Genomic DNA, 12,013 nt, shown 5'->3' with positions numbered 1-12,013 from the left:
ATCTGGGCGACAGAGCGGGACTCCGTCTCAAAAAAAAGACAGCGAAAAGGTAACAAGCTTCATGAACAGCAGCAAAGAAAAGTAAAAGAGAAGACCACTGCCCCATAGTTTTGGACATAAACAGTGTTTCTTCTTCCCTTTGCTTTGTGCTAAATACAATAACACCTGTCTTCTGGGACTTACATTATCAAACAAGTTCAATGCTTCAAATGTGCCAGTATTATTCAAAGTAACCACTTGCTAATGAACACTCAACTACATTAAACTGTTAAAAATAGAGTAGGGATAGAGTATCTCCCAATTATTATCCACAAGATTAATCTCTGTGCAGCACTGAAATACTGTACAGCACTCTGTACTGTATTATACTTCTGATAAGTATAATAAAGTAAAAAAAATTTTTTTTTTTTGAGATGGAGTCTCACTTTGTCATTCAGGCTGGAGTGCAGTGGCGCAATCTCGACTCACTGCAACATCCGCCTCCCGGGTTCAAGCGATTCTCCTGCCTCAGCCTCCTGAGTTGCTGGGATTACAGGCACCCACCACCACGCCTGGCTAATTTTTGTATTTTTAGTACAGGTGGGGTTTCACCATGTTGGCCAGGCTGGTCTCGAACTCCTGACCTCAAATGATCCACCCACCTCGGCCTCCCAAAGTGCTGGGATTACAGGCATGGAGCCACTCACTGCACCCGGCCAAATAAAGCAAATTTTAATCCAAGGTAAAAAGCACGTTCTGCTGTAAACTGGGAGACAGTCATGATATTGTGACTCAGATATCTATACACTGTGATAATAGGAAGAACTCTTAGTATCATAAAAAGAAAACGAAAGAAAAAAGTGCTTAAAAAGATCATAAGCACATTTTGCTCCTAGTATTCTCAGAAACTTGCACTGTGCCTTTGGGCCCTCAAACAATTGCTCAATAAATGAAGAAATTTACATCGTTTTTTTTTTTTTGAAAAAAAGAGGAAATGGAAATTAAACATTTTGAGAATGATACATAGAATTACCAATAAACGTTACGATAATTTCTGGGGGAGGAAACAATTCTTTCAGTCATTAATAAAACGGAAAAAAAAGCATGAATTAGAACTCGTTCCCTTCTGATCCAGATATAAAGCTATGTAAAAACATTCAATGCTTTCAGGCGTGAGAAAACAATCTTTTTAAAAAGTACTCTATTAAATCTGCCTTTCAAATCATTATTTTAAGAAAAGCTCTGAATAAACTAGTTAAACCAATCAGTAATTTGCCCTTCTTATCCCATTTTTAAAATCAAAAATTAAAAGATACAGAAGAAAATTAAAATCACTGCAAATCCAGTATCAAATACTTTGAGTATTCTCTTCTGAGAAATTACAGTAAAAAGATCTCATGTATTTTCAGAAAATTCTACTGAAACAAACTCACCCAAGTTTTTGTGACATCAAAAGCACTAACTTAGGCCGGGTGCAGTGGTTCATGCCTGTAATCCCAGCACTTTGGGAGGCTGAAGCAGGCGATAACCTGAGGTCAGGAGTTCGAGACCAGCCTGGCCAACAAAGGTAAACCCCGTCTCTACTAAAAATACAAAAATTAGCCGGGCGTGGTGGTGGACATCTGCAATCCCAGCTACTCAGGAGGCTGAGGCAGGAGAATCACTTGAACCCAGGAGGTGGAGGTTGCAGTGAGCCAAGATTGCGCCACTGCGCTCCAGCCCGGGCAACAAGAGTGAGACTCCATCTACATTAAAAAAAAAAAAAAAAAAAAAGCACTAACTCTAAAAAATAAGGTGTGCTTTTCAAGGGGGTCTAGTAGGAAGAAAAGAGACACACACATGCAAATTGTCAAACATAACCTAAAGGTTGAGAAGTACCACAGTCTAGAAAGTTTTATTAGCATTTTAGGGTCAAACTAAGTAGCTGACATGGGAAACGACGGTGGAAGGTAGAGAAACCTATGCAAATTATTACCATATTAATTATGACTTTATGATTTAGACAGATGGGAGACCAACATGGCCCTAATGCCCACCTCCTTCAGATCTTTTCGCAAATGTCACCTTCCTCAAGAACTTTCCGGACCACCCAATTTGAAAACTGTTCCCCCTTTCACATACTCTGATATCCAAACCCCCTTGCTTTATTTTTCTCAGCAGTATTATCCTCCAGGTAAGGGTCTCTGTCTGTTTTATTCACTACTGTATCCCCAGTGTCTGTGACAGGTGCTCAACAAATATCTTAACAAAGCAGGAAAAGAGAAGAAAGGGCAGGCATTCCAGTTAAGCAACCATACGATGTGTTACATTTAGAGCAAAGCTGGTAATCAAGAAGAGAATGAAAAGATAGAGTGAATGATAGAGGGGGGTCTTGAGTGTCAAATTAAGCAATTTCTAATGTTCATATGCACTGGAAGATGAAGCTTATTTCTTTCAATCCAAGTGACCGTTTCAAAAAAACACTTTGGCCAATATTACAAATTAAACTAGATCCCTACAGGTCACAAGCATAGCTTCCTATTCTATGCCACAGCAAAATATTAACTATAGTTAACAGTTTACTACTTAGTTTGATATTTGAAGTAAATCACTAATATTCTTTTTAATTTGAGCATGACTTGATGACGCATGATGTATATAAGAATCGCCTAGTCACTTCTCCAAAAAAATCTGAATATTCTACCATGTTTTTTCTGTTACATCAATAGGAATAAACTGACACAAAAAGAGAGTCAGTGCTCTTTCTTCTAAAAGATACAGACAGGAGGAATGAAACGCTAAAGACAATGCAGCGGCAGTACCCAACCCCACATGAAGAAAATCAACACAACAGGTCTTATATCTGCAATTCCTTGATCAAACAAACCAAAGCAAATTAATTCTATAGAAGTACTCCCTAAGCACTTATTCTTTTGCTATTTACCAACTCATAAAATAAAAATGTAACAGTTCATTTCCTGAGCAGTAACTCCACAGTTACCAAAAAGGAGCTCAAATTTCAACTCCAAAATATAGCTCTATAATGCTCCAAAAAGCCAAGGTCCTACCTTATAAAAAAAATTAAAGCATTTATTTAAAAACCTGCTTGAAATGCTTACAAACTACAAGCCTCTAATTACTTCAAAGTAAAAAATAAACAAAACCCACACACATCATTAATTTAAAATGCTAATACAAAGTCACTCAAACTGGCCACTCAAAAAACAGACCCAGTGCAACCCCAATAGTAACACCAGTGGCATGGTTTCCCACACTGCTTCAACTTGTAACACAGAGAATTCAGTAAAAATGTATTTTGCTTCTGGCTTGTAGTCAGCTGATTAACTTTTAAGAAGTTCCCAATGACCTTATCGGACCCCATTATTTAACTGCCAACGCTATTATGTACCCTTAACAAATCTTACACTACCTCCAAATGTATCATTTATTTTGCCCCATGACAATGTACTGATAAACTATAGTTAATCGGGTCTACTCATTTCCCTTAATTGGTAAAACAGCAGCCGTTTTCTGGGGGAAAATTTTTTAATCAATCAAGAAGAAACATTTTATCAGAGGTACATTGTGATTGACTCAGAATGCTGAATGGTTTGCTATGTAAGTCCCCATTTTAGTCAATGAAAACCACAGAAAAGGTTCTTGGGGACTGAATTATTAATGGCTACACAATACTTGGCTAATATGGCATAATAAAGTCTCATAGCAGGATTTATGTAAAAATTATTCCAAAAATTTATTTACTGCTGCCACTACCTACTTAAAAGATAGGTATAAATTTAATCTTTTCCTCATCTGAACTAAATAAATGCCCACTGCTTTGTTTATTTCGTTCTCAAAATAGCCCTCTATGGTATGGTTCTCACAAAGACTGAGGCTGATCCCTGGGACCTGCATACATATATGTACAAGAACTGAAACCGTGAAGTTTTGTCAATTTTGTTTTAACTAGAAAGAAGTACTGCACTGGGTGAATTTCACTTATCGTGGTTTTTGTAAGAATAACGTAATTCAAGAATAAAAGGCATCTCATGCTATTAGAATTAGGAACATCTGTGTCCTATTCCTGACCATTTTTAGGAAAACTAGCAAGCAATCTACTGCCCAAGAAAAAAAAATGCAACAAAAAATTAATACCGAACATTTAAAAAAAAGTTAAAAACCTAGAAATATACTTGCCACCCCAACACCCTTTTTCTGCTGTAGTTCTTTGCATTTCACTAGTTTCTTAGCAACCATATAGCACTCAAGTGGGTAAGCACACACAGAACAAGAAAAAACACCATGCTGGTTTTTTTCCTTTAAGATCTAGAACCAACTGTACTAAACCTTGTTCTTTCAACCTAAGAATCACTTAAGACAGGGGTCCAATTTAGATAAATATACCACCCTAAAGGTCAGTGACCAAATTTGGTCAACAAGGGTGCCATCACAGCCGTCATCATTCTTGTCACCGTCAGGAACAACTGTCACCTTGCCATTACCAGGAAGGGAAAGCAACTGGAATATTCTTTTGTAAGTTCTATTTACAGACTACAAAGAGTCCAACATCATCTTAGTATGATCTTACAACACGATAACAATGGAAGAACTCAAAACATTAAAGGCTTCCCAGAAAAGAACTTTTTGATATTAAAAGCTGATAAACCACAAGAATTTCTAAGACCATGCCACACTCTGGGACAACTCCTAACCACACTGTAAATGTCAGGCATCTATTTTCTGAATACCAATGGCTTCAAGTGTTTTGTTTTGTAATTTTAAAATGCCCAGATTGTTTTTAAACATGGAGACACAGCTTGTAACTCCAAATATGTTTTCACCCAATGGACATCATTTGTTTTCTGATTTATCTATGGAATACTTTCAGCTTTTTGGGGGAAAGAAAATAAATTTTTTTATACTTACAAAAGATATACATGCTGCCAGTAATAAAATCCTAACTAGCAAGTCTTCAAACTGCTCAATCACAAGTTCCAGCAAGGTTTTTCCTGTAAGAAACAAACACATGTGTTTTAACTGTCATCCTACCATCAGCACACCAACAGAGGAAAAAAACAGCAACAGCATGTTAAGATTACCTTCTTCAGCCGGTAACTCTGTAGAATGCAGAAGTTCGTCAAGCAATGTGTCAAGAGGGAGGTTAAAAAAAAAAGAGAGAGACATTTTAGCACTTCGTCTTTCTAAAAAGAACTGCTACAATTCTAAGCATCAATATCTTTAAAACACAGACCTAGCTATAGGAATATCCGATTTTTTTAGCAGAGGGCATACCACGAAGATATCTCAAGGAAGCATGCACTCTTTGTCATCAATGGCCTGAGGTCTAGCCCTAAGCGTGAAATCACTTCGGGCTCCTGAACCTAGGAGTGGTTTCAGCGATGTCATCACTTCTGCCAGATGTGTAACTTTGGGTAGGACAAAAACGGTCAGAGGCCTTCCAACGACCTCGACGCCTCATAAATCGGCAGGGGACGAGAAAACGTCTTGCCGGGCTCAACCCAGCTGCAGAAGCCTCGTCCCTCCCTCCACCGGGCCGGCTGCTGCTGGAGAGAAGCCTCCAAGCCTTGCGCGCCGAAAAGGTCGAGGGCCCGAGACGCGAAGAGGTCCAGGGAAGGCAAGGCGAGGACCGCAACCCCTTTCTCCCCCGCGTGGCCGGCGCGCCGGCCCGACCCTCCGCCCGCAGCTGTCGGCGGGCGCGGAGCCGAAGCCCACGAGGTGGAGCCCGGTCAGCCATCTTCCCTGGCTCTCCCGGCCGCGCCGGGCCCCTGCAGCGGAGCGCCCTGCACCTACCGTTGGAGCCCCATCTCTCCTTAAGCTTCTTGACCTGCTCCAGGCTCAGCCCCGTACTCTCGTTGACGCCGAAGTGGCCCAGCACCTCCTCCACCGTCTTTGTGTGCGCGTTCTCCATGGCTTCGGGGGCCCGGCCGGCCTCGCCTCCCGTCCCCGCGGCCTCCTCGCCTCCGCCTCGCACTCCGGCCGCGGGCTCGTGCCACCCCGGGAGCCCAGGCGCGGACGGGCTCTCCCCTCCTCCTCTTGCGGCCGCTTCCGCCTCGCCGGGCGCTGAATCACCCCGCGCCCCCTCCCCCAGACAACCGCCCCTCGCGCGGCCCCGAGCTCCGCAGGGCGGGTGGGGGGCTCCTGACCCACCCTCCCTCCCCTCGCCAGAAGGGAGGACCTCCCTCGCCCTCAGCCGCCCGCCGGGAGGGCAGGCCGCGGCCCCCGAGCCCCCTCCCCGCTCTCTTGAGGCGATCAGAGGCCCCGCCCGGGCCGGAGGAGGGGGCGCCCGGCAGACCACTGAGGGCGGAACGCGGCGAGGGAGGCGAGCCGGCGGGGCGGTGCGCGGCGCGCTCGCCCGGGTCCCTCAGCGCCGCACGCCCGACAGCGGCGGAGGAAACTGCGGCGAAGGAGAAGGAGGTGGCGTCGGGGACGGCTCCGCGGCGGCTGCTCTAATAGCATTTATCGGCCGCTGCCTCCCGTCTCGCCGCCGCCGCGGCATGTGGACGCCGCTCATTGGCCGAGAGCGCCCAGCGCGGCGCGGGCGGCGCGGCCCCGCCCCCTCCCCCCGGCTCCCTCCTCCCGCGCGCCTGGCGCCCACGCTGCCGCGCAGGCCCCGCCCCCTCCCGCGCTCCGCCCCTAGGAACCCGGATCGAGGCCGCGCGCGCCGCGGCCGCGGGGCTGGCGGAGGGGGAGCTGGGTACCTTCTTCTGTGCCTGCGGTTCTCTGACCCACCCACCTGCAGACGCAGGGTGGGGCGCTCACAGTGGGCTCGCTGCTTTGGGGCCGGTGGGCGGATGGTTGGAAGGCGAGGCCGAGGAGCTGGGAGCGCGGTCCACGCGGGGCGTCCTCGAGGCGCGCTCGGGCTGATGTCCTTGGCTCGCCTCCTCGCCCTCGGTCGCCCGGGCTGCGCTCTGCATCCTAATCTGGTTCCTTCAGAGCCCCCCTCAGAAACCAAGGGGAGGAATTCCGCAGTTCACTTCCCACACAACCCAAATCCTTCATCTGTCGCCTCGGGAACACCGCATCCTACACCCCCTGCCGCCAGCTCCTTCGCACGCCAGCCCCGATTCTTCCCCAGCGGGTTCTGGGCCCTGACGAGGGAACCCCCCTCGCGGGGGGGAGGGAGAAGAGTTGATTTTATTATTAATAGCTGACGCAGCGCTTGATAGGTGTCTGCAGGGCAGTCACAGGTCACGCCGCTGGAGCTGCCACACAGCAGCTAGACTTGGGCTAGGAGGTGCTTCGCTGTGGCTTTCAGATGAAGGCCATTTCATAGACTCACTTCCCTCGACAGGAGAAAAGGGGTCTTGAATCCAAAGCCTGCTCTTAAACCACAGATGATTTGCTCTGCTCGGGAGGACAAAGCGCAGGTCACAGCAAGATAAAGGGAATTTTGCCAATATAAAGAAGCTACATTACTTAACAAGGGGATGGGAAATTGCATGGAATTCATGAACAAAACATGAACATATTCTCTTCACAAAGAAGAGCAGCTTTCTTCACGGAGTAGGTTGCAGAATGAAGCATTTAGTCCACTTTTGTGTTTAACAACGCACCATCCACATGAGCAAAAGCAGAGCAGAAAAATCACCTCAGTTGTCTCAAGTGGCTGGGCTTCAGGACTTAAGATAAATTCCTTCAGCAGATGCAAATTACAGTGCATCACCAGCTGAAAAAATCAGGCATATCATGTCATTTAATTATTTCCAAGGAGTGGACGTTGGCATGTAGTTTTGATTGATACTTGGAAAAGAACCAACAAAACCCTACACGAAACAAACAAAAAATTATACCATATGGCAACGCACTGAGAGAAGCCAGGTGGAAACTGGTTAGGTCACAGGATCAGAGCCGCTTCAAGAGGGGCACGTGAGTGCACGGTGGGAGTGTGGTCATGGAGGGCTGGCTGTTGTTGCCCTCTGAGACCAGCTCTGCACCATTTCCTACCAATTCTTCTCCCTTACCTCCTCTGTCTCTTTCAGGACCGATAGAAGCACTGCAGGCAGGAGAAGGATGGTTTACCTTTCTCAGCCTGGAAATTAGCTTAGGCATTTGATGTTGAATATTCTGTGCCACTGTCACTGCTTGGGGTTGTAAGCACCTCTGGTGCAATTATGAGCTTCTGGAGGAGTTCCTGACCTCAGCCTTTGTATGGAATGCTCTTCCCACAGATCTTCTTCACTTGTGTCGTTCTCTTTCCATTCAGATCGCAGCTTACATGTCCCCTCCTCAGAGATGTCTTTGCTGTCTAAAGTGGCTACCCAGACACAGTGGCTCACGTCTGTAATCCCAGCATTTTGGGAGGCTGAGGCAGGAGGATCCCTTGAGCCCAGGAGTTTGAGACCAGCCTGGGCAATATAGCGAGACTCCATCTCTACTAAAAAAAAAAAAGAAAAAAATTAGCTGGGCGTGGTGGCCTGAACCTTTAGTCCCAGCTACTCAGGAGGCTAAAGAGGGAGGATCGCTTGAACCCAGGAGGTCAAGAGTGCAGTGATCTGTGATCACGCCACTGCACTCCAGCCTGAGCAACAACAGAGTGAGACCTTGTCTCAAAAAAAAAAATTAAATAATAAATAAATAAATAAAAAAGTGGCTACTCTCGGCAATTCACCTTCCATCACATTTTTCAGTTTTCTTTTCTTCTTCTTTTTTTTCCTTTGAGACAGAGTCTCTCTCTGTCACCCAGGCTGGAGGACAGCAGCACAATCCCAGCTCACCACAACCTCGGCCTCCTGGGTTCAAGCAGTTATTGTGCCTCCGCCTCCCAAGTAGCTGGGACTACAGGTGCACGCCACCATGCCTGCCTAATTTTTGTATTTTTAGTAGAGATGGGGTTTCACCATGTTGGCCAGGCTGGCTTCGAACTGACCTCAGGTAATCTGCCTGCCTTGGCCTCCCAAAGTGCTGGGATTACAGGCATGAGCCACTGTGCCCGGTCAGTTTTCTTCACAGTGCTTACTTGTGATGTTGTATTTTGGTTTAGCTGTTAACTGCCTACTGTCTCATGGAGCTCTAGGACAGAAGCTCCATAAGAACAGGGCCTGTCCATCTTGTCCATCCTCAGTACAAAGAACAGTCCCTAGTCTATGCTCCTCATTTATTAAATGCCTGCTGTTTGAATGAATGAATTAGTCCCACCATCCCTAGCCCATAAGTGACTTGCAAAGGGCCTCCCCCATAGGAAGGCCTCAGCAAATTTTCAGTGAACTCAAGTTCATTGATTTCCAATTTGTGAAATAAACTAGAGGGCCTCTCTGAACTACCTGCCTCATGAGAATGACTGTGAAGTGTAGTCAGTTTAAAACAAACAGACAAAAACAAAGCTAGACAGCATTACAGGTTTCTTAGAAAGAAGGAAGGTTCAAGTTCACATTGGTACTGTTACCACGTTGCCATTGCCCTCCTAGACTGTTCTCTGCAAGCTTTCTATTTACTGGAGGCTGGAATACTCTCTTAAGCTGAAACAGTGTGATTTTAAGCCCAGAATTGGCCCCCTTAGACATCATCATAACAATTATGCTCTTGGTTCCTCAACCTGCTGGTGTCTCTGAAAGCTGTTGTTGATGGGTTGCCAAAATTTATCAGAAACGCAGTCTCCCAAAGGCAGAAATATCTAGTTTCTCTCATGTAGAAATAAACTTGTGCTTAATTTATTTTATGCATCGTGTTGTACTTGCTTCTTGTTAAGAAGGGTTTTTAAAAGTAAGAATAGGTTTTAGAAATACTCTATTTTTCAGCAAGGATTGCAGGTACATTCAATCGAGGACAGGGAGAGAAAACAGAAACTGTGATTCAGAAAGATGGATGATTTGATTAAAGAACTTCAAAGGCATTAATAAAGGAGGACATTAGCTGCTAAAAGGCAAGCTGGTTTAAAAAGCAAGTTAGACAGAAATGGACAGTGGAAATAAGTGACTTGTAAAAGAGGCCCCAGCCAACTTCCCAATGCTCTACAGCTCCCTGTAAAGCAGTGGAGATTGTAAAAGGCAGTCCTTTCTGTATTTGGACAGCTCTAATCATTAAAGCAGTCTCATTCTAGGCTGGATTCACCTCCCATTGGCTAACTTCATCTATACATTGGATCTTGTTTAGCTCTCTGGAACCATTCCAAATGAATTTCATCCATCTTTGGTGTGAGATCCCTTTGAGTATTTCAAGCTATCTACTGTGTTAAAAAGTCTCTTCTCAGCCGGGCGCGGCGGCTCACGCCTGTAATCCCAGCACTTTGGGAGGCCAAGGCGGGCAGATCACAAGGTCAGGAGTTCGAGACCAGCCTGGCCAACATGGTGAAACCCCATCTCTACTAAAAAAAAAAAAAATACAAAAATTAGCCAGGCATGGTGGCATGCGCCTGTAATCCCAGCTACTCTGGAGGCTGAGGCGGAAGAATTGCTTGAACCCGGGAGGCAGAGGTTGCAGTGAGCCGAGATTGTGCCACTGCACTCTGGCCTGGGTGACAAAGCAAGACTACATCTAGGGAAAAAAAAAAGTCTCTTCCCAGCTTCTTCCTAGATCATGAGTTTGTAATCCCTCAGCAACTTTGTCATCCAGTTCTAGAGGTACCCAGTACTGAATACAAAAGTCTGGGCATGGGGCCAGGTGAGGTGGCTCACACCTATAATCCCAACACTTTGGGGGGCCAAGGCGGGTGGACCACATGAGGTCAAGAGTTTGAGACCAGCCTGGCCAACATGGTGAAGCCCCGTCTCTGCTAAAAATACAAAAATTAGTTGGGTGTGGTGGCATGCTCCTGTAATAGCAACTGCACTCCAGCCTGGGCGACACAGCAAGACTCCATCTCAAAAAAAAAAAAAAAGTCTGGGCATGGTCTTGCAGAGGAGTTATCATGCCCACCTTTGTGCTGGATCTTTTCCCCTGCACACTGTAGATTTGTGCTAACAGTCAACTCAAAAGAGAGTCCTTTCTATATAAACTACAGTCGGTATATCTCATTGTGCACTTGCACTGTTGATAGTTTTTAACCCAGGCACTGAACTTCTGCGTATACTTGAATGTTCTCATGCTCTAGACCCATGTTTAGGGTCTGTTCTAGTCTTTTGAGATCTTCATTTTCAAGTACTTTAGCTATATGTCCCAGCTTCAGGTTACATACAAATTTGATAAGCATGACTTCTATGTCTCTATCCGGTAGAACTTCTAGACACTCATTCCAGATTGAAAATAACCAATCAAATGTGTTTAATTGTTCAACTATTATAAAAATCAACTTGACTACAGTGTCCAAAATCAGTAAAGTGAAAATCTTATAAGGCACTCCCTGCCTCCTTATCTTCTATAATACTTTATTACACAGTGTTGGAACAGATCATTTTTCTTTTGGTTGAGTGCCTGATGTAGTCAGCTTGACCTAAGGGTCATGTTATATGAAAACATCCATTTATGTACCAAAATCAGAACTGGCACAGTCAGATGCTTTCACTGAGACACCAATGAGAACTAAGGCCGTTCAACCAAGTCACATCTGTCATCTCTTATTCTGGGGCACATACTTGTTGAGTAGAATGATGAGAATTGCCTGCATTATTTAAGTTGTCATATAAAGTCACTTAAGATGATTAGGCAGACATTAGTCTACCACCCGCCTTTCTCTACTTTGTCCATAAGAAGTTAATGAGAGGACTGGCCGGGCGTGGTGGCTTATGTCTGTAATCCCAGCACATTGTGAGGCCAAGGCGGGTGGATCATCTGAGGTCAGGAGTTCAAAACCAGCCTGGCCAACATGGTGAAACCCCATCTCTACTAAAAATACAAAAATTAGGCAGGCATGGTGGCAGGTGCCTGTAATCCCAGCTACTCAAGAGGCAGAGGCAGGGAGAATGGCTTGAACCCAGGAGGTGGAGGTTGCAGTCAGCCAAGATTGTGACACTGCACCCCAACCTGGGTGACAGAGTGAGACTATGTCTCAAAAAAAAAAAAAAAAAAAGGCTGGGCGCAGTGGTTCACGCCGGTAATCCCAGCACTGTGGGAGGCCAAGGCAGGCAGAGCATGAGGTCAAGAGTTCGAGACCAGCCTGACC

The 12,013-nt window shown here is 45.5% G+C and overlaps 1 protein-coding gene across 2 annotated transcripts in view; it reads right to left on the bottom strand.

The window, feature by feature from the left end:
• The window catches only part of ATP2A2 (ATPase sarcoplasmic/endoplasmic reticulum Ca2+ transporting 2), a 72,411-nt gene extending 65,944 nt beyond the window's left edge, over positions 1-6,467 (bottom strand). For both annotated transcript variants that reach the window (XM_004053882.5, XM_019038775.4), the window contains exons 1-3: positions 5,770-6,467; positions 5,058-5,075; positions 4,885-4,967 (exon numbers count right to left, since the gene is read on the bottom strand). In XM_004053882.5, the coding sequence (XP_004053930.1) occupies positions 4,885-4,967; positions 5,058-5,075; positions 5,770-5,887 (219 nt within the window). In that variant the 5' untranslated portion in view covers positions 5,888-6,467. The remainder of the gene's footprint in view (positions 1-4,884; positions 4,968-5,057; positions 5,076-5,769) is intronic.
• Positions 6,468-12,013: the final 5,546 nt, after the last annotated feature.

Source organism: Gorilla gorilla, chromosome 10 (assembly GCF_029281585.2).
Source record: "Gorilla gorilla gorilla isolate KB3781 chromosome 10, NHGRI_mGorGor1-v2.1_pri, whole genome shotgun sequence".
NCBI classification, from domain to species: domain Eukaryota; kingdom Metazoa; phylum Chordata; class Mammalia; order Primates; family Hominidae; genus Gorilla; species Gorilla gorilla.
The sequence above is the reverse complement of the archived record's forward strand: the minus strand, read 5'-3'. Positions and strand labels throughout refer to the sequence as shown.